General features: G+C 39.4%; 2 protein-coding genes across 5 annotated transcripts in view; one reads left to right on the forward strand and one right to left on the reverse strand.

The window, feature by feature from the left end:
* Positions 1-23073, forward strand: part of LOC100023417 (zinc finger protein 420-like) — a 621149-nt gene that overhangs the window by 385487 nt on the left and 212589 nt on the right. The window lies entirely within an intron of this gene.
* LOC130458828 (vomeronasal type-1 receptor 4-like) lies at positions 8343-9890 on the reverse strand. Its single transcript, XM_056825727.1, has one exon. The coding sequence runs from the start codon at positions 9888-9890 to the stop codon at positions 8859-8861; it is 1032 nt and encodes a 343-aa protein (XP_056681705.1). The 3' UTR covers positions 8343-8858.

Consider the following 23073-nt stretch of genomic DNA (forward strand, 5'->3'; position numbering starts at 1 on the left):
CTTTCCCACGTTAAGGGGGAGCCTTGCAGGTCCAAGAGGAGCTTTGGACAGCCCACCTGCCGCCGCAGCGTCATTTCTCTGAAAGTACAATTTCTATGGCCAACTTTGTTCTTTGATTTCTCCTACTTCAGATGATGACTAATAAGCCTTATAATTAGAATACTTGGAGTCATTGATATTAATTGAAATTTAACACAAGATAAAGGAATGGATAGCAACACAAGGGTACCACTGGGCACACAGGAAAGAGGCTCCCTCCACGTCCTTCCTGACTTTGATCAAACCTTTGTCTTCGCAGACTTCTGGCACCAAAGGGATTCAGATGGTAAGGGTAGCTCTTTGACATTACAAAAGGCTTTTAGAACTTGTCTGTCAGCTTTCAGGCTGCAGATAAAATGGAGGCTTCATGTTTAAGTCTTGTCCAATCCAAAGATTCAGAACTCAATCCTGTGAAATATTGGGAAGACATCCATAGTCTGGTCCATGAACCCTTTGCTCATTAGTTGGCTTTTGAAAACATCTTTAATATCTTCATGATTCATTATAATGGAAACCCTTCAGGTAGCTTCATTCAGTTTCCTTCTGGCCTCTGTTTCTGTCCATATAAATATGCACACACAGATAGACAGACCTTGAGTGTGGATCTCCTCTGTCTCTATCCCTGGGGTCACCACACTGTCCCACCCCAGGGGTCGTCGTCCCTGAACTCCCCATTTTAATGCCCATTTCCATAAACTGGGAGTGACAGTAAGGTAGGGAAAACTACAAACCTTCGGTAACTCAGACTGGAACACTTTTGGGGTTGGGTGGCCCAGGGGAGGGACTTGGGAGAAGTCAGTCATCTCTGCTGTCCTAGGCCTTATTCTCCTTCCTGGCGCGGAGGGGCATCCGCACCAAATGCCAGATATTCTAACTTGGCAGGATCTGGTTTTATATCCCCCATCCTGGCTTCAGTAGAGTGTGAGAGCGTCCAATTTGAGTAACAATCAGATTACTTCCACCCAGGTCCTAGTTGCCCGGACTAGTTGGTTGCCGAGTACTGACCATAATTTGGCTCAGAAACCACCCCCAGTGTTACCCACCCCGGAGGAGCCTCCCCTGATCCTTGTATTTCTCCACCACCCTATGAGCCAAGGTTTCCGCCCTCACTCTACTCTCCATTGCTCCTTCAGGAAGGGAATAATGAGGTGGCAGTGGTAGTCCCCTAAGGTGAAAACCAAAGAAGGTGAGAACTAAGAATGGGCAGTCCTGGAAAAAAGCGTCTACTGTGATTGGTAGATGTAAAAATTTAGGGGAGGTGACATAAGAGAAAATTCTTTTTACAAGGAGGTCAGTTGAATTGAGTGAGGCTGAACTCAGTTCAGGGGTTTTAAGTTCAGTGGAGAACTGGAAGTCAGCCTGGAGGATTCCCCCTCAGACAGCTTCTTGGAGACTATTTTTGAATTGAGTTCGCAATTGAATTCATTATGGAGATGATTTCAGTTCAGAGTGAAAGAACCCAGCTTGGAGATGATCTTGTGGTGAGTGATAAAGACTGACTCACTCTCCCTTAGGCTCAGGCCTAAGCCATTTTATCCTAGGCCCTTTTCTTCTGCTTGGCTCAGCCTGAGCCAGAGCAATTCAAACTAATTCTCTCTCTCTCTCTCTCTCTCTCTCTCTCTCTCTCTCTCTCTCTCTCTCTCTCTCTCTCTCTCTCTCTCTCTCTCTCTCTCTCTCTCTCTCTCTCTCTCTCTCTCTCTCTCTCTCTCTCTCTCTCTCTCTCCTTCCCTTAATTCCTTCATTCTTTATTAATTAAAATCTCCATAAATCCCAGCTGACTTGGGTATTTTCATATTTGGGAATTTCCCATGGCGACCATTTATTTTAGATTTTAAGTCAAAACACTAAAAATTATCCTTACAGTTTTGGCCAAAACCTTTACAGTTTGGCCTTCACAGTTTTTAACATTTACAGTTTCCAGCCCCGAAGTTCCCTCCTCTAATACCCTCCTAAGTCACACAGTGGGTCCTATGGTGCCGGGAGGTCCATTAGTCCCCCCAACATTGGCCTTTCACTTCAAGTGATCTTTATAATTGGAAACATCAAAACCCACCTTTTTCTGAGCAACCCAAGAAACTGATCGCCCTGGTTGAGTCGATCTTCTTGACTCACAGTCCTACCTGGGACGATGGCCAACACCTCCTCCTCACTCTCTTTACTTTGGAGGAGCGAGACCGCAGCGATGCCGAGGGGCGAACCTGGTCTTGGGGATGGTGGTCTGGTGGTCGGCCCAACGCAGACCCAACTCGTCTTGCTGCTGTTTTTCCTGCTGCCCACCCAGACGGGGATTTCTCCTTGGAGGAAGGTAGGGAGGGTCTTCTAACCTACTGCCAGACTGTGTTGGCCAGGCTCCGTGTGGTGGCCCCAAGCCCACTAATTTGGCTAAAATTGAATCCATAGTCAAGGTTCTGAGGAAACCCCGGCGGCATTTTTAGAATGTCTACAGGAAGCTGTTAGGACTTATTCTCCCCCAGACCCCATGGCACCCGCTAGTCAAACCGCAGTTCTTTTGGCCTTCGTTATTCAGGCAGCCCCATTATGCCAGTAGTCACATAGTCACCTACCTTTCATGTCTGTCCAAGAGCCCACCTGATATGCCTGCCTTTCATGTCTGCCCGGCATCACCCACCTGTTATGCTAACTTTGCCAACATTATTAACAGAATGTTCTAAAAATATTGTTTTTCCTCCTTTTCAAGTAACTCAACTATGACCACTATAATCTATATAAACCGTATTCAGACTGTGCTTCAGGGGAACTCACCTGGCTGAGTTACCCCTAGTGCGCTAGTAATAAAGGCTTCCCTTTGCCTGACTTGCATTGTCTAAGAGTGTTCCTTGGGTGGTCTACAGTCAAACCCTAACAATTTTCACAGATATAATTTCTAAATACCAAAACGTATTACTGAAGTAAAATGGAATTTATGGTAGTTTATTTTTCATATTAAGGAAGTGAGAAAGGGGGTAGAGAAAGAGAGAGAGAGACAGAGACAGAGAGGGAGAGGGAGAGATAGAGAGGCAGAGAGAGGGAGAGAGAGACAGAGAGACAAAGAAAGAGACAGAGAGAGAGAGAGACAGAGAGAGAAGGAGAGAGAGACAGAGAGAGAGACAGAGAGAGAGAGTGAGTGACAGAGAGACAGAGAGAGAGACAGAGAGGGAGTGAGTGAGAGAGAGAGACAGAGAGAGGGAGAGGGAGAGAGAGACAGAAACAGAGAGGGAGAGGGAGAGAGAGATATAGAGAGAGACAGAGAGAGAGGTAGTGAGTGAGAGAGAGAGACAGAGAGAGAGAGAGAGGAAGAGAGGGAGAGAGAGAGAGCTTCCTCTGAGCAACATAGAAATTCTAAGGCCCCAGCAAGAGGAAAAGAGTTTCAAGACCACGGGCCTTTCTCGGAGGTTCACACCTCCAGAAAGGGCAAGGATAAGAAGTCAGCCTTTTACATTCACCATGGTGACTTCTAAAAGGAATGCAGTCTGAGGTCTCCTGCACGAGCTCCTTCAGGGGTCCAGTTCCACTGCCAAGTGTTTTTGTCTGTCTTCCACTCTCTCCTGAAGTGTCTGTCTGCCAGTTGAACTCTGAGTGACTGATTCCAGTCAGATTCCAATGTGAAGATTAAATTTAACACTCCCCTGATTACCACAATGAAAATACTTAACTCTTCCCTGATTGTGAAAATTAAATTGTAACCCCTGTCTATTTTTAGATCACAGTACTTAAAAGTTAAGTATGGAGATCTACCCCTTTTTAGATTTAATCACCAAAGTTGCAAACACCCCATTTCACACTTTCATTGGGGAGGTCTCTGACCAACATGTCTGATAGTGGGTGATGAATCAGAATCGACTGACTGCCTTCTGGGCATTCCTAGAGCAGAGCTTCAACTGTGATTGGTAGATGTAAAATTAGGGGAAGATACAGGAAGTGACACAAGAGAAAATGACTTTAAATGGGGCTGTCACGTCCTGTGAGAGTCAGTTCTTCATTTTTGGAAGTGGAGACTGGAGGAATTCTTCATGCTTTGGGTTGAGGCTGTTGAAGAGTGACAGAAAGATCTGCTGACTCGACTGAAACATGGTGAGTGAAAAGCTGACTTTTAACTGCTGAATTTTTCTGGAAAACTATCCTCTGAAGAGGCATACTCTTGAGAGACACTTCCTGGTTCCTAGGCTTTGCTGAGGCTGGCTGAAACTAATTCTCCCTGCTCAGAAGGGCTGGAAGTAAATTATTTAGTGCTCAGGCTAGATGTCTTACCTTATCCTCTCTCTGATTTCTTGATTTACTCTTTCAACATTTTGTAAATAAATTGTAAATAAAACCTCTTTGGAATTAATTCAATCCCTGGTGGCTACACTCTTAAATAATCAAGTCCAACCCTTTAAAAATTAACCCCATTTCCTCCTTACAACAACCAATCCCAGTGGGATTGATGAGATTCTGCACCAGGACAATGGACTTGAACTCTTTCGCAGGTTCAAGGAACCATCCCTTTGAAAAGTCAGATGCAGGATTCCTTTGTGCCAGATCCAGACTTCTATCAAATACCTCAGTTTGGCTGCCATTTTGGCTCCCCTATCCTTGAGAGCAAAGGTAAAATCAGACCAGGGAATGATATTTCCATTTATGCTTCAAAATCTAGTCCATTTTTTCTCCCTTTCATAGTGTTGCAATTTTCTGTACACTTGGCTGCTCATTGGGTAAGTGCATAATTGTTACTATAGGCTTGTGGGGCATAAATCACTTTAATTGGGCCCTGATTCAAGGACCTATTATGGGCTTATTTTTCCTTACTTAAAATTTTTATACATTAGACTTTGATATTGTGTGTGACATCCAGAAGTTACTTTTTCTCTTTTATTTTTATATATTTTTGAATTGTCTTTTGACAATTGATTCATATACCTCATAACTCAGCTATGTATACTGGAGTGATCCATATGTTGGTCAACATCATTCTCAGAGTAGATGGTATTATCATCATAAAATTCTGGTTTTATAAATATTTGTTTGAGAGTAATATTAGGATAAGTAACTTGCTACCTCCCTGAATCAAGAAAGTGAACTGTTTGGAGAAGGTGTCATGGAGATGCCTGCAGAAACCATACACTGCATCAAAAAATACAGAATGAACTTTGGGATGTAGTGAAATTGAACTGTGGGGAATTTGAATGCATTTATTTTGAAGGTACACTTTTATGCCAAAGGCTATTGTCCCCTTATTGGCTTTTTTGTCAATGCCCCTATCATTAGTTTTGTTCTCTTTCTCTTTTATTTCTCTCTTATTCCCAAATTATTGTAATTGTTCTCTTTCTTATTTCTCTCTTATCCCCAAATTATTGTAATTTCCCCATAGAAAGTGCAATATTGTATGCACCTCTAGTTAGAGATCTTTAGAGATATAAGTTGGTTATGTATACTGAGTCATTGTGGAAACTAAGCATGTAAATCTGGGAGATTTCTACATGTTCGTTTCCCAATGGAATCACAGGGAGGATTGTATAATTAGAATCTGCACCCCAGGACTCTCTCTCCCAGCATCCCACTTTCGTTCTCACGTTATGTCCTTACATTTTGGACATAATGTTTTCATGTGATCCCATCCCTCCCTCTCTGATCACAGTGATCCCCAACTGATCACAGTGAATAAACCTTGTGATTTGTTGCTATCATCTCTTTGCTAGGATTTTAAGATTTTTGCATCAATATTCATTAAGGAAATTGGTCCATAAGTTTCTTTCTGTGTTTTCGGTCATCCTGGCCTCGGTATTGTGAAAAAATAAAATGGAAGAAAACCTGCAAATAGAGGCAAAGGAATGGAAGTTTGCAGAGCTGTCAATTAAGGAGCATTCCAGAGGACAATGTGAACAGGAGGAGGCATTTAAAAGAAGCATCCAAACTGCTGGAAAATCTCTCTCTCTTTCTCCTGATACTGGAAGAAAGAAGAACTGAGAAGCTCTTTTCCTTGTGTTTACTGATTTTTCTCTTTACCTTCTCAAGACTTGACTCAAAGATACTCAATACTGTTAGTCACATCCCTCATTCAAGACTTGATAATTTATTACTCAATTTAGGATTATTGAATATCAGGGAAACCCTCAGCCCTCTCTCCTGTCCAATTACCTTTTCCTTCTCTTTCCTTAAATAAACCCCTTGTTCCAACAACTTAAAAGAGTGAATTATCTATCAGATATTTCAGGAAACTTACTCAGTACTGAATCCCAACTTGACACCAACTGAAGAGATTAACTGAAGAGTGGGAGGGAGAGGGAGGAGGGAGGCAGAGACTGATTACTCATTACCTCTTAGTCTGTTGTTTTGCCCAGCAATCTTACAGTAGTATAAAATATTTAAAGAAACAACTACCTAATACAATTTTCCACCTAATACAGTATCAGCACCATAATTTTGATGTAAAAAGCATTTGGTAGAACTCCTTCTTTGCTTATTTTGTCAAATAGTTTGTATAGTATTGGCATCAATTGTCCTTTAAGTTCTTGGTAGAATTCACTTGTGAATCCATTTGGCCCTAGAGATTTTTTCTTAGGGATTTTATAGAAGATTTCTCAAATTACTTTTTCTGGAGATGGAATTATAAAAAGTATTCTAGTTTCCCTTTTTTTAATCTGAGAAATTTATATTTTTTGTAAATATTCATCCATTTCATCTAGATGAACAGATTTATTATCATATAGTTGAGCAAGATAACTCCTAATGATTTCTTTCATTTTCTTTTCATTGGAAGTGAATTCATCCTTTTCATTTTTGATAGTTTGATTCTCCTCTTTCTTTCCAAAATCAAATTAACCAAGGCTCTATTTTATTTATTTTTTTCATGAAACCAACTTCTAGTCTTATTTATTAGTTCAGTAGTCCTTTTACTTTCAATTTTATTAATTTCTCCTTTGATTTTTAGGATTTCTAATTCAGTCTTGAATTTGTGATTTTCAATTTGTTCCTCCCCTAGTTTTTTGAGTTGAATGCCCAGTTCATTAATCTGCCTTTTCTCTATTATATTGATATAAGCACTCAGAGATATAAATTTTCCCATGTGCTACTTTAACTGTACCCCATAAATTTTGATATGTTGTCTTCTCATTATCATTCTCTTCAATGAAATCAGTGATTGTATTTATGATTTATTCTTTGAAGCACCAATTTTGAAGAATTAGATTATTCATTTTCCAACTAATTCTTAATTTGCATTTCCAGGAAACTGTATTGATAATAATTTTTATCAAATTGTGATCTGAAAAGGATGCATTTATTAATTCTGCTTTTCTGCATTTGGTTGTGACATTTTTATGTCCTAATACATGGTCAACTTTTGTGAATGTACCATCCCTGTTCAATTTTTTCTGGATATCTATTAAATCTCTCTTTTCTGAAATTTCATTCACTTCCTTTATTTTGTTCTTATTGATTTTTTTTTGTTAGATTTATATAATTCTGATAAGGGAAAGTTGAGGTCCTCCACAGTTTTACTGTCTATTTCCTTCTTAAGCTCCTTTAGTTTCTCCTTTAAAGGCTGTCTTTCCCAGGCATGATTGTATCTTGTCAGTGTAGCTTGAATACTACCATTTCCTTGTAATGTCAATGAATCATACTTTCCTGATCCCTCCATTCCCTAAAAGGTATATGAGTGCCCAAGTTCTATTGTTCCTCAGGGTCATGATCTAGTGGGGTGATCCATCCCCAGAGTCCTAAGCTGGAGACCCTGTAATATTCTTGGGCCTGGGCTCTGTGTGTGCAGGCTGATTGTCAGATCTCTTCATCTCCTGATTAAAGACTTGATTTTTCTGACTACTTTAGTAATTCTGTGTTTTTTCCCAAGTACACATAGCACAGCAGGGGTTGTCCCTCTTTTTATGAGAAGGAAACAATGAAATGCAAGTGAAAGAACATTAAATTACATAAGTTTGACTCATATGTGAGTGCTAGAAGGGCTATCCTGCTCACCCCAACTGAAGGCCACCCCAATAATAAATGGCAGAGACAGGATTTGAACCAGGGGCTGAGGAGCGCAGACCAGTGGGCTTGCTTCCTCTTGTACCATGCTGGTTCCCAAATATATAACACATGTACCAGTAGACGTGTGTGTGTGAGTTAGGACACTGGCCATTGCCTATGGTCATTGAGTTTCACCTGGAAGGGAGGAAGTGCTTTGAGGCTTCAAGAGTTTGTTGCAGCTTGAAAGCTGACTTGATCCTCAACAGGACCCCTGGTTCTGATCCAGATTCATGACTGTAAGGCTAAATATAATGTAAACTATCTGGGATCTCCATAACTTCTTTATTTGAAATGGTCCTAACTAGCTTGGTTTGTTCAACTCAACTTTGTATTACCTCAAATCTCCCCAGTTCCACCAGTCATGTGGAAAAGTGATTATAGTTTCCTTCAGTCCTGAAGACTACCATGAGGAGAAAAGGCCATGTATTACAATGACAGAGCAAGAGAGGTCTGGGCTGAAAACAAGGAAAGGCAAAAGAAAACCAAATACTTTCACAACATTCATATCTGTCCCCAAGGAGAAGGTATCATTGGAAGAAAAAATAGAATCCCTGATTGACTTTTGGGGGATAATATGACAAAACTTTTCCAGCAAAGTATAGGACTAGATTCTTTCTTTGGTTCCTACAATTATAATGTTCTGTGATATTAGTATTGCCATGCAGAACAATAAATCTGAGAACCCTCCTTCTGTGTTCAGTCACAGACCTCATTTGCAAAGGCCTCTGTAAGTCTCCACTTATCCTTCCCTCTGGGAAATGAAATCTTGGGATAATATCCTCAAAGGGAGGTAGGGACAGATTAAAACAAAGGAAATACTATAATAAAAACCTTATAACACTGAGGTTAAAGATCAGGCATTCAACTAATAAAGAGCTTATTAATGAGTCAGATTCTTGGTTAGGCACTAGGGATTCAGAGAAAGGCAAAAAACGTGGCTTATTCCTTCTCCAAAACAGAGCACTGTACTTTTGAAGCTGGGAGTCAGTGCTGAGAAGCACAAATGGGCTAACAGTTGGGAAGCAGGCAGCCAAAAACGTAGAGCTGTGAACCAACCAGAGTCCTGGCTTTCTTAAATGTATGTATGCTGCCAAGATGGAATTACTTGAGTAAAAGGACACAAAGGTGCTCACCAAGAGCAAGATAGACTGAGTGGCACTGATCTCAGGGGATGATCTGGGGGAAAGGTTGGCCATGTGGATATGCTGGACTTCCTTGTGGTGCTTATACAGAAGCCACACCATGTAGCCACTGGTAAAGACCATTATCCACACACACACCACATCAGGGAAGGAGACTACAACTATAAATAGTGTAGTACTAACTGTGGTCGCCTCTGAAGTGGAACAATATCCATAAGGCAGGACATTTGAGATGTTTCTAGATTTCCTTGGTCCTTTGACTTTCTCAAGAACAATGCTATTTAATAGCAAATGAAAGGCCCAAGAGAGGGAACACGTGGGGATCATGTACTGTGGGATTTTATCCCTAAACTCTGCCCATCTGGAGCTTCTGGAACTAATGGTGATAGCCTGAAGGCTACTCAGGAGGCAGGTCATGCTTAGGGAAAGACCACGAGATACCCTATGGAGATAGAAGAAAAATTTACAGCCATAGACATTCAAGAAGTTCTTCAGGTTCATGGCTACCAGTGTTTGTGGAATGCTCTTGGAGATAATCATTGAGGAGTTGGCCCAGGCTATCTGGTTTAGAATCATATCTATGGGTCTCATTCTTTGTCCACTGAGGACAGTGACAGTGAAGAGACAAATCAGAAAAGAGTTCCCCAGAACCCCAATTGCAATCTGCATGCAAAAGGCAAGAGTCAGACTACTTTCATGAAGATTCATGTTCTTCATTTCTTGGGAGATGGCTTTCATTCAGAGCCTTTAGTACCTGAATAGAAACATAATGAATTCATGATATTCCTGTACATTTCCTGCTCATTCACATTCCAAAGAACACATCTCCTCCAATCTGAAGGACTACAGAAAGCATTTCTACCTTCAATTAATACAGTCAACCACAGCTATTAGTAGATTAAGACAGTTATGAAACCATTGATGTTCTGTGGAGCATAGACCAGAATTAATATTCTTAGTATTAAAAAAGCTTAAAGATCCTAAATAATTATGTGAGAATTTTTTGTTTCAAAGGAAGTTAAATAAGTCAACCACAAAAGAAGTGAATATTTAGCTCATCATTTAAATTCTCAAATGGAAAACAGGAAAGAATCAAGAAAAAAATTCCCATGGAGGATTTTCATTTGTATTATGATATTGTATTATGATAATTAGATCACATAAACCTAGAGACTATCTAATGACCTTCAGGGCCCCTCTTTTATTGACCTAAGTCAATTTTATGACTATCTGATGAAAATTTTGGTGTGTAATTACAACTTTTCCAAGACAGTGAAGAAATTACCAACATTTTGGCATGGGTTTGGCTCTCTGCCTTAATTTACAATGATACTGTCCATAGTTAATTGCTAACCTCTTTGTGATGGGTGCAAAATTTGGGTTCCTGCAGGTATTTGGGAAAAGAAAAAGCAGGTTACATTTCTGTGTCTGGGAACAGATAGGGATCCAAAGGTAAAACATGGACCTTTGCCTTGAAACTTCCTTCGGTTCAAAGAGAAGGCAGTGATAGCTCAAATCTTCTGTTCCAAGATGGCGATAGTGTAAAGGACCTATCTGAGTACTAACCTTCTTTACCAAATGGGAAATATCAGAGAATTCCAAGAAATTTCTCTATAAAGCTGAGATCTGCCTACCTCTAGCCTTCAGGTCCCCATGCTGATTTTAAAAAATAGTTAGAAGTTTAAACTAGGCTTGTTTTAGAAAATGACAAAGATACATTCTCCTTTTGAGTTAGGATGTGTGACCAGTACAAAGAGATGATGGCTTAGGGAATTTGGAATACTCCCATCAAAGTGCTGAGCAGAGTGAACTGAGAGACCGCTGATGTTCTTTCACACAATCCCAGAAACCTGGAGTTGGAAGGGAGCTCTGAGACCATCCAATCAAGCCAGTCTGTGAACAAGAACCCCTCTTATTACACAGAAGAGGAAGCCACTTTCTCCTTAAGCTCCAAATGCTGTTCTGTTACTTATTAGGCATTTTCTCCAGTAAAGACATTAGCTGAACTAAGTGGCCTGTGGTTCCCTTCATATTCTGTGACACAGTAAATCAGTTAGCAAATATGGAGCACATAATCACTATATTCAGGCATTGTGTTACTTTCTGAGGATCCAAAAAAGGTTTAAAAAACTGTCTCTGCCCTCGAGGGGTTCACAGTAAAGAGCAAAAAATCATGTATAAGCAAGACAAATACAGGATGAATCTGAAATGATCAACTAAGAGAAAGCACTGGAATGGGGGTGGTGGTGAGTGGGGGGAACTTAGAAATGTTTCCTGTAGAAGGTAGGATTTTAGCTGAGACTCAAAGCAATCAAGGAAAGCAGTAATGATGGATGGAGAGGGAGAGTATTCCAGACACTGGGAAAACCAGTGAAAATACCCAGTGTCTGGAGATGGAGTGTCTTCTTCTCATGGCAACAGCCATGAGACCAGCAGTATAGTTTTTCAGAGCACCCAGAGGGAGTTGTAAAGTGTAAGAAGATTGGAAAGAGGGTGCCATCAAGTTGGGAAAATGAAAGGAAGCATTTTAGTCTCCTTCACCTCCTCCTCAAAGATCTAGAAAATGCACCAGACTGAATTCTTATAGGCAAATCCAAGAAAAAGTCAGAGGGAGTCTTTTTCCAACCCGGCATAGCTCATAGAGACAAGGCATCGAGGTCTGAAAATGTTAGGGCATAAGTATGGCCAGTAATACCCAGGGAGGTGGCAGGGAATATTCCAATGCATGTGGACAAAAAGGGGCTCAGGCATGGCACCAGTGCAGAAAGCACAAAAGGAAAAAGAGCTCCCAAGATATCCCTGAAGAAGTACTGCATGCAGGAATGGGTATCAGCTGCCAGTTTTTCTTCCATTGACCAGTTCTGGGTCACAGATACAGAGTGGAGGAGATCTTTGGCCCTAGTTGTATACTATGTGTGAAATAAGTTCCAGAAAGATGTGGTAGCAATGCGACTGATCTCAAGAAGAGAAGCCGAGCTCTGTTCTAGCCTTCAACCCAGTGTGTGAGCCCACAGAGGAATGATCAGGATGGAAGTCACAGAATAAGAGTATCTGTCTGCTCAGTTGCTTTGAACATGGCAAACTTCCCAATGGGCTAATAGTGACTGATTCCAAGAACAGTCTATGGAAACATCAAGCCAAGAATAAGCAGACAGACCAAAGCTTGGGTCAAGAACTTGCAGGGCTCAGACCAGGAAGGCAGAGAAATGCCTCACTCAGGTTCAGATTACTTTGGGAGCCTTGAAAACTTGCCAACCTCCAGCCTGATCAGACAAAATCTTAGGTTAAGTATTTCTCCCAGAATTGCACAGAACCCAGCATTAACATCAGGATCAAATTCAACAATCTGCTTGAATGAGCAAACACACACACACACACACACACACACACACACACACACAAAATCCCACCATAAGGAGCTATTATGATGACAGGAAAGGAGAAGATATAAAGACAGAAGAAGATGATAACTCTAAAACATGTACAAGTAAATCCTCAAAGAAAAGTGCAGCTGACACATAACAATTCCCACAAGAATTCCTAGAAGAGTTAAAGCAAGCATTAATTAGAATTAAAATGGGGGCAGCTGGGTGGCCCAGTGGATAGAGAGCCAGACCCTGAGTTGGGAGGACCTGGGTTCAAATCTAGCCTCAGACACTTCCTAGCTGTGTGACCCTGGGCAACACTCTCCATTGTCTAGCCCTTACCGCTCTTCGACCTTGGAACCAATACAAGGTAAGAAAGAGTTAAGAGAAAAACGTAATTAAAACAAATTTTTAAACCAAATGACAGTGGGAGAGGAAAAAATAAGAAAAAAGAGACAATGAAGAAAGATTATGAAAAGAGAATTAATAGCTTGGGAAAATAGGCATAAAACTTTACCTATTTAAGTAATTTCTTGAAAATTAGAATAGCCAAAATGTAAGCGATTGTATAATTATCCTAAAATCCAAGATTTAAAATTTTGGGGGGAAATTTCAGGAAAAGAAACTTACCAACATTCTGAATCAAGAAAGCGGATCCTTTTGGAGAAGGTGTTGTAAAGATGCCTGAACAAGCCACACACTCAGCAAAAGATCCAGAATGAACTTTGGGATATAATGAACGGAATTGAAGAGGGTTGAACATACTTATTCTGAATGTAAACTCTGATGCCAAAGGACACTGCCTAATTGGTGACTTTATGAGAAAAAAAGTTAAAAGACATTTAAAGATGGGAAAATATGAAATGGCCTCTGGAGAAAAGCAATTGAACTAGGAAATAGATAATCATTAGACTATCTGAAAACCATGAATTAAAAAAAAGACTTACTCATTGTGTTTCAAGAAATCAAAATAAAACTGACCAGATATCTTAGAAACATGAGGCAAAGAAGAGATTGAGAGAATCCATCACCTTGAGAAAGATATTCCAAAACAGAAAGTCCCAGGAACATTAAAGCCAAAATCCAAAGATTCCCGATCACGGAAAAAATATTGCAAGCACCCAGAAAGAAAGAATTCAAGTACCAAGAAGCAGCAGTCAGGATCACAGAAGCTTTAACAGACACCACTTTCAATGAGTGCAGAACTAATGTGATATTCCAGAAGACAAAGGATTTGGGCTCATAACCAAGAATAATCTAACCAGAAAAACTGAGTAAAGCCCTAGAAGGGAAAAGAGGATTTTTAATTCATATTAGAGGACTTCTAAGCATTCCTGATTTTAAAAAGAGACTAGCACTTAGTAGAAACTTTGACATATAAACCAAAAAGTCAAGAGAAAAGCATGAGTGAGCAATAAGTGTTTAAACAATGTTAATCTCTTTAAATTCTTATACGGAGAGATGATACATGTAGCACCTCAGAACTATAAACACTATTGGGGATCACAGAGTAAATCTAATTAAACAGAGAACCTGAGAGTAACTCTGTGATGTATTGATGATCTCAAGGATGGGGGAAAGAACCCCCTAGGACAGGGGGAAAAGGAGAGAGGGAAATATGGGAAATTATCTCACACAAATGGGGTGTGAATGGAGGATTTTTACAAAAATTAGGGAACTGTTGGGGCTGTAGGGCATACTTCAACATCACTTTCATCTGACCTAATTAGAGGAAGAACAAATTAAAATATGCACAGCTGCGTGCAGAAATACATCTTACCTAATAAGGAAATAAGCAGAAAAGGAATGTAGGGGAATGTAGGGGAATGAGAGAAAGCAGAATGAAGGAGGCATGTCAGAAGCCAAACAGATTCCTAAAGGGAAGCTGGGGGAAGAGAAGAGAAGACAATTGAGGGAAATACATGGTTAATCGTTGTAACAAGAATTATGACTGAATAATAAGAAGAGGAAGAGAAATAAACCACCCGAGACCACAGAAAGCATACTCTCCTTCTTAGACTCTAGGACCAAAGACTAGGAGGATTCTACAGCCCATTCTGTGGCCACTTCTCTGCCTTCCTCCTTCCTTAGCAAGAAGCCAACTAGAATTTTATCCTCCTCCTTCTCCTGGAAGATGCTCTCTCAGTAGGAGAAGACAGTTTCTATACCTTTGACTGATACACAAAGTGGAGACTTACCAGAGTGGTCTATCATGATGAGATAAAAGGGGCTGGCTGAGACCATCCGAGTGGATGCTTATATGTGCATACCTGGCTGAGCTGGTTGTAGAGATCTGCTTTCTTTAATGATTGGCCCCTGAGCTGTGATTATATATCACCTGAAGGAGCCACGGCACTGCCTGCACAAGAAGTAAAGGATGTCCTAGAAGAAACTAATTATTTTTACCCAGGTGCAAATCACCAATTAATGAGAACATCCAAACAAGTAGCCACATGCAGATAGGAGAGGACATTTCCTGGCTCTCCTGGAGGATTCGTGTCAGACAGAGTCCCCGCGGGAGGAAGCTCTAGGGTCCGTATCTTGTATTAGACTTTGGGGATTTCTTTCAGTGGTCTCAGGCCCAGCAGTCCCTCCTATTTACAGACATGACATCCTTTTCTGAGAATCCTTGGCTCTGTTCTCCTTCTCTAGGCATCAGTCACAGCAGGCACTACCATAGTGGAAGACCTTCAGAATGGTCCTTAAAATGGAATTCTTGTATTTCAACGTTGTTCCTTTTTACAATGGTGCTATTATTAAATACATCGTTTTCCTAGTTCCACTCATTTCCCTCTGGATATATTTTTGCAGGTCTTTCCATAACTCACAAAAATGGTTTCTTTCCTTAACTGATGGAGCACTATACTATTCCATTACATTCATATACCATAAATTGTTCAACTGTTCCCTCACTTGGTTAATCAGTATGAAATTACTAAGTGCCTACTATGTGCCAGATGTCATGCTAAATGATGGGGATAAGAAGACCAAAAAAATGACAAAGGATATTGGGAAGATAGAAAGGACAAGACCTACCTACATATTAGATAGAGAAGATGAAAGAAGTTGAAGAGTCAAGAAGAACAAATTCTTTGTGAGTCCGTGTGGTATCTTCAAGAGTAATCAGAAAATTAGGAATAATGTTGGGTTTGAATGGAAATATATTGATTTCATATAGCCAAGAGTATGTTTTAAAGATATGAAATAAAATAAGAGAAGAAAAATCAGTATCTATGGAATGTTTCCCTAGGCAGGGAAAACTATGGTGTTGTAACTAGAAGATAGGAAGACATTGATAAAAATTTTTTACAAAAAAGGAAGCTATATAATGGGCTCTATTTTAAACCTTTTGAGATTAAGATGTGTATAAGAAATCCAGTTCAAAATGTCTAATAGATATTTGGAGATGGGCTGATATAGGCTAGAAGGGAGATTAAGGGTATACAAGTAGAGTTGGTGGCCACAGATGTGTAGAACAATCGGTATAGAGATAGTAATTTAATCAATGAAGGCTGATAAGATCATCAAGTGAAATATTTGAAAGGGAAAAGAGAAGAGGGTCCGTTACAAAGCCTTCAAATATACCTACGGTTAGCAGATGTGACATGGATGAAGACTCAGCAACCTCGACAAAAGAGTGGTCTGAGAGGTAGGTGGAGAATTAGGACAGAGCAGTGTGACAGAAAAACTAGAAAGAAAAAAGTATGAAGAATAAAGCTAACTAATTCATAAAATGTTATTATATTTGTCTATTAAAAGAGTTTGGGTGTAATGATGAGGGTCAGAAATCTGAATGAAGAGTTAAGAAGAGAGTGAAAGAAGGGAAAAAGAAGTCACCTATTATAGTGTTCTCATGGAGTTTATCTACAAAGAGCAGGAAGGACCAAGTGAGAGGTTCTTGAAAGTTTGGGCTGTACTGCAAAAGAAAAATTTTAATAGTTCTGATTATATCAGAGAAAAGAATGATATGAAAAAGTCTAAAAGTTGTTCCTTCTTTTCTGACTCTCTGGGACTTCAAGGATTTTGTTGGCAAAGATACTGAAGCAATTTTCCATTTCCTTCTCCATCTCATTTTATGACAAGGAAGCTGATGCAAACAGGGTTAAGTGACTTGCCCAAGGTCACACACCCAGTATATGCCTGAGGCTGCATTTGAACTAGGGTCTTCTTGACACTAGGCCCAGTATTCTATCCATTGCCCTGCCTAATTGACCTGAAAATTACAATTATCCAAAATTCACTGTAGTGAGTTCCCTCCTAGAATTCTTTTACTAAAGACTAGATGACCAGTTTCTGAACACATTATGGGAAGCATTATGGTTTTGTTTGGGGCTATACTAGATGGTCCCTGAGGAATAAAGAGAAAAATCAAAGAATGATTTTTTCAAGTTCACATTAGTTTTATTGACTGCCATATTATATGGTTCTTTCATCCTGTTGACATCTCAAACATATGTCTAAAACAGAACAGATCATCTTCCCCAAACACAACTGAATTCTACATTTCCATTCTGTTGAGGATTTCCATTATTCCTCTATTCCTCCAGCTTCATAACTTCAAATGCCATTCTTACCTGTTTCCTCTTCCTCAAGCATGTCCTATCATTTACTAAGTCATTACTTTAACTCTTAACTGTTTATGTTTATGTTATATTCCTTCTGTCCACCACACAAATATTAGCTAAGTTCAATCCTTTATTACTTGGTTTTTCCACCTGGAACATTTGAAAATTTTCTCTGATTTCAAGGTCCCCTGTTTCTAATCCTCCACATGCCTGATAAATGAATGTTCCTATAATCTCTCTGGGCTTGTTACAACATACTCCCCTCCACATATTCTTTGACACTGGTCTCCTTTTTTGTTCTTTCCACAAAGTACTCCTCTCACCTTCATGCCTTTTTCTTAACTGTCCATCATGTGCAAAATTCTCTCATTTTCATCTCTACCCCCTAAATTCCCTTGGTTCTTTCATGTTATCAACTAAAATCCCAATTTTTGCAAGAACAATTTTCCAATTCCCCTTAATGTTGGTGCTTACATCTTAAAATCATGATGTTCAGAATTGAATTCATTATCTTCTCTGCTCACACTAACTTTCCTATTAATGATAAGGACATTATCATATCTCCTAGTCATCCATTATTTCTCACTCTTTATTTTCCGCCAAACATACCCCAACTGTTACCAAGTCCTACAGATATTACCTTGATAACCTTTCTCATCTAGCACCCTCCCTCTGACCCTCATCTCTCCTCTGTTGTTTTAGGTTCACTGAAGAGCAGGCCATCATTTGGTTCTGACATTTTGGAAAGCAATTCAGAGGTGTGGCAATAAAGCCAATTAAGGATTGATTCAGTGATACCACTACTAGGCTTACACGCTCCTACCCAACAAAAGGAGGGGAAAAAGAGCAAAGAAATTGAAGATCCATAAGTACAAATATACATAAACTATATTTTATTGGATTAAAAACATTGAAAATAAGAAGATGGTCAATTGGAGGATGGCTAGACAAATTATGGCAGATGAATATTGTGGAATAATATAGTAACTGAATAAATAGTGAAAGTGATGGTTTTTGAAAATCTGGGGAAGACTTATATGAACTGATGCAGAGTAAAGTGAAGAGAAAGAGAAGATTATACAATTACAACAACATTATAAAGAACACTTCTGAGTGACATAAGCATTCTGATTAAAGCAATGGCCAGCCAAGAGTACATGGCAGGAGTGTTACACTCAAATAGAAAAGAAGCCAGCAAATATAACAATCCTTGTGGGCTGCACAATAACTGGCCACATATTAATAACATGTTTTATTATAGATTTTTATTTCAAAAATATTTAACAATTATATTTTCATTTGGTTCTGGCCATATTTTGGATTGCTGTAGCCTCTCTTTGGCCAAAAGGATTCTGTGTTTGACCTCTCTGCTTTAGAGGAACATTAATAAAGGATTCAAAGAAACCAAGTCAGAGTTGATGGATTCAAGATGCAAAAAGGGACACACATTTTCAGATTAGTCTACCATGGGGATTTCCTTTTCTTGAAAATATTTCTCTGTTACAAGGCTATTCATTTTGTTTTGCTTTTGCTTTGTTTTTTTTTTAGTTGAAGATGGACTAGGAATAAGTAGATTTTTTCATTTTTTAAAAAATTTTAATTAATTAGATGATTTAGAATATTTTTTCCATGGTTACAAGATTCATGTTCTTTCCCTCCCCTGTCCCCACCCCCTTCCCATATCTGACGTGTAATTGACTTGGTTTAACATGTATCATTGATCAAGACCCATTTCCATATTATTAATATTTTGACCAAGGTGTTCTTTTAGAGTCTGCTTCTCCAATCATATCCCCATCAACCCATGTGATCAAGCAGTTGCTTTTCTTCGGTGTTTTTACTCCCACAGTTTGTCCTTTGCTTGTGGATAGTGTTTTTTCTCCTTAATCCCTACAGATTATTCAGGGACATTGCATTGACACTAATGGAGAAGTCCATTACATTCGATTGAACCACAGTGTATCAGTTTCTGTGTACAATGTTTTCCTGGTTCTGCTGTTTTTGATCTGCATCACTTCCTGGAGGTTGTTCCAGTCTCCATGGAATTCCTCTACTTCATTATTCCTTTGAGCACAATAGTATTCCATCACCAACATATACCACAATTTGTTCAGCCATTCCCCAATTGAAGGGCATCCCCTCATTTTCTAATTTTTGGCCACCACAAAGAGTGCAGCTATGGATTGTACAAGTCTTTTTCCTTATTATCTCTTTGGGGGTACAAACCCAGCAGTGCTATGGCTGGATCAAAGGGCAGACAGTCTTTTATCACCCTTTGGGCATAGTTCCAAATTGCTCTCCAGAATGGTTGGATCAATTCACAACTCCACCAGCAATGAATTAATGTCCCCACTTTGCCACATCCCCTCCAACATTCATTATTTTCCTTTCCTGTCATATTAGCCAATCTGCTAGGTGTCAGGTGATACCTCACAGTTGTTTTGATTTGCATCTCTCCGATTTTAAGCGATTTAGAGCACTTTCTCAGGTGCTTATTATTTCTTTGCCTGAAAACTGCCTATTCATGTCCTTTGACCATTTATCAATTGGAGAATGGCTTGGTTTTTTGTACAATTGACGTAGCTCTTTACAAATTTGAGTAATTAGACCTTTGTCAGAGGTTTTTGTTATGAAAATTGTTTCCCAATTTGTTGCTTCCCTTCTCATTTTGGTTATATTGGTTTTGTTTCTACAAAATCTTTTTAATTTGATGTAATCCAAATTGTTTATTTTACACTTTGTGGCTCTTTCTATGTCTTGCTTGGTTTTAAAGTCTTTCCCTTCCCACAGGTCTGACATGTATACTATTCTGTGTTCACCTAATTTACTTATAGTTTCCTTCTTTATGTTCAAATTGTTCATCCATTCTGAGTTTATCTTGGTGTAGGGTGTGAGGTGTTGATCCAAATCTAATCGCTCCCACTCTGTCTTCCAGTTTTCTCAGCAGTTTTTGTCAAATAGTGGGATTTTGTCCCAGAAGCTGGGGTCTTTGGGTTTGTCATAGACTGTCTTGCTGATATCACTTACCCCAAGTCTATTCCACTGATCCTCCTTTCTGTCTCTTAGCCAGTACCAAATTGTTTTGATGACCACTGCTTTATAATAGAGTTTGAGATCTTGGACTACAAGGCCACCTTCCTTTGTGTTTTTTTTTTTCATTCTTTCCCTGGATATCCTTGATCCTTTGTTCTTCCAAATGAACTTTGTTATGTTTTTTTCTATCACTAAAAATTTTTTTTGGAAGTTCAATGGGTATGGCACTAAATAGATAAATAAGTTTGGGTAGGATGGTCATTTTTATTATATTGGCTCATCCTACCCATGAGCAGTTAATGTTTTTCCAATTGCTCAAGTGTAGTTCTGGTTGTGTGGAGAGTGTTTTGTAGTTGTGTTCATATAGTTCCTCTGTTTGTCTCAGAAGATAGATTCCTAAGTATTTTATTTTGTCTAAGGTGATTTTGAATGGGATTTCTCTTTCTAATTCTTGTTGCTGAGCTGTGTTGGAAATATATAGATATGCTGATGACTCATGCGGGTTTATTTTGTGTTCTGCAACTTTGCTAAAGTGGTTGATTATTTTGACTAGCTTTTTAGTTGATTCTCTAGGACTTAGTGATTTTAATTTCATATATTACTGTATTCCATACTATTCTGTTATATGGTTCATTTTAATGTACTGAGTTTTAAACTACTGTTAAATTCTGTTGCTTTTCCCCTATAACCATTTTGAACAAACATTGAGTAGGCCCATATAAAAACAGCCTTTCTATTTTATTTTTTTATTTTTTTTATTTGGTCATTTACAAACATTATTCATTGGAAACAAAGATCATTTTCTTTTCTTCCCTCCCCCCTCCCACCACCTCTCCCCCAGCCGACACACAATTCCACTGGGTATCACATGTGTTCTTGATTCAAACCTATTTCCATGTTGTTGGTATTTGGATTAGAGTGTTCATTTAGAGTCTTTCCTCACTCATATCCCCTCCAGTCCTGTAGTCAAACAGTTGCTTTTCATTGGTATTTTTACTCCCACAGTTTATCTTCTGCTTGTGGATAGTGTTTTTTAGATCCTTGCAGATTGTTCAGGGACATTGCATTGCCACTAATGGAGAAGTCCATTACCTTCGATTGTACCACAATGTATTAGTGTCTGTGTACAATGTTTTCCTGATTCTGTTCCTTTTGCTCTGCATGACTTCCTGGAAGTTGTTCCAGTCTCCATGGAATTCCTCCACTTTATTATTCCTTTTAGGACAATAATATTCCATCACCAACATATACCACAATTTGTTCAGCCATTCCCCAATTGAATGCATCCCCTCATTTTCCAGTTTTTGGCCACCACAAAGAGTGCAGTGTGAGATTTAAAATGGTTGATGTCTTAAACTGTAGTGAGTTAAAATGGTGGAAGATATAAATTGTGATAGATATAAGACAGGGTGAGTAAATTTGACCGCAGATAATATGTTTCACTACAGTGTTTTGGTTTTAAATCAAATATAAGGTGGTCGCCAGGGAAATATTCCCAATTATTCAAATACCCAAGTCTACTGAGTTTTATAGAGATTTTAATTAATACAAATGTGGAATTAAAGAAAAGAGAGAAAGAGAGAAAAAAGGAAATAAGTATGAAGGGCCTTAAGCCAAAATGGCCTAGACCTGAGTCTTAAGAGAGAGAGATCAGTCAGTCACTCTTTTAACACTCACCACAAGGTCTGCCTAAGCAAGGATTCTAGTGACACCAGGCCAGCTCCATCTCAGCTGACTTCACCAGAGAGCCTTCCAGCCAGAGACTGTTCCAAAGGGCCTCTCTCCAGAGCCTCCAGAGGGACAGAGTCCCCTTAGAGGAGCTCCAGCGTGACCTCCTTAGAGATTGTCCTCTAAGAGCTTCCCTTCTCTAGTGCCTCTCTCAAGAGATGCTTCCCAAGCGATAATGGTCATAGAAACCAGAACAACTATAATGATGATAATGGTCATAGAAACCAGAATTTTAGAAATTCTAGAAATTATAATCATGATTATGGAAATAACTATAATGAACATAGAAATAAGAACTTTAGAAACAAGAATTATAGAAATAGGAACTGGGAAAATAATGAAAATGCTCCAAATGAATAAAATGATAATACCCAACAACGAAATATAAGAAATGGAGATCGTCCAAAAAATAGTCGAGGTGCCCTTCGGGGGGTGCCCAAGGAATATCCCAAACACAATGATGTCGTCTGGGGGGGTGCTAGGGCACAGGAATCAGAGGATACAACCTTTGATTTTCCGGACCCTGATGTCCTATTACCTGTTGTCCCTATCCACTGCCCTCCCCATACTAATGAACCCCATGTTACCTTAAAGGTGGGTAACTCTTATTATGATTGTCTATTAGACACTGGAACTACCAGGTCTGTATTGAAGAATGAACCAGATTTAAATTGTTATTCCATTGATTCACAAAGTGTAGTGGGAGTATCAGGAATACCCCAAAGAGTTGAAAAACTTGCCCCTAGAATGGTGTCTGTAGGACCCCTAGAGGTACAACATTCCTTTCTTTTAATGCCTGACTCCCCTTTAAATTCGCTGGGGAGGGACCTTCTATGCAAACTCAGAGCCACAATAACTTGTTCACCAGATGGTTCTTTATCATTGGAAGTACCAGAGGAATCTTGAAATTTACTCCCTGTACTTCTCTCGGAAAATCTGGAGGCAAAAGAGCCTTCCACTTTTGAAATACTTAAGGCTATACCGGAGTCTCTTTGGGCCACATCTTCTTCTGATGTAGGCTTACTTAAATCTGCTGTTCCTGTGCAGATAAAAACTAAGTCTAGCCCACCTCCTTCCATCCCTCAGTATCCCCTCTCAAAGGAGGCAATTGAGGGTATCATACCAGTTATTAACTCATTAATAGAACATGGAATAATAATCCCTTGCAAATCTGAATACAACACGCCCATCCTGCCAGTT

This window comes from Monodelphis domestica, chromosome 4, assembly GCF_027887165.1.
Source record: "Monodelphis domestica isolate mMonDom1 chromosome 4, mMonDom1.pri, whole genome shotgun sequence".
NCBI classification, from domain to species: Eukaryota; Metazoa; Chordata; class Mammalia; order Didelphimorphia; family Didelphidae; genus Monodelphis; species Monodelphis domestica.

What these genes read in the sequence shown, in the direction of transcription:
- LOC130458828 (XM_056825727.1), bottom strand. Translation starts at nt 9,890, where the DNA reads ATGAATCTTCATGAAAGTAGTCTGACTCTTGCCTTTTGCATGCAGATT.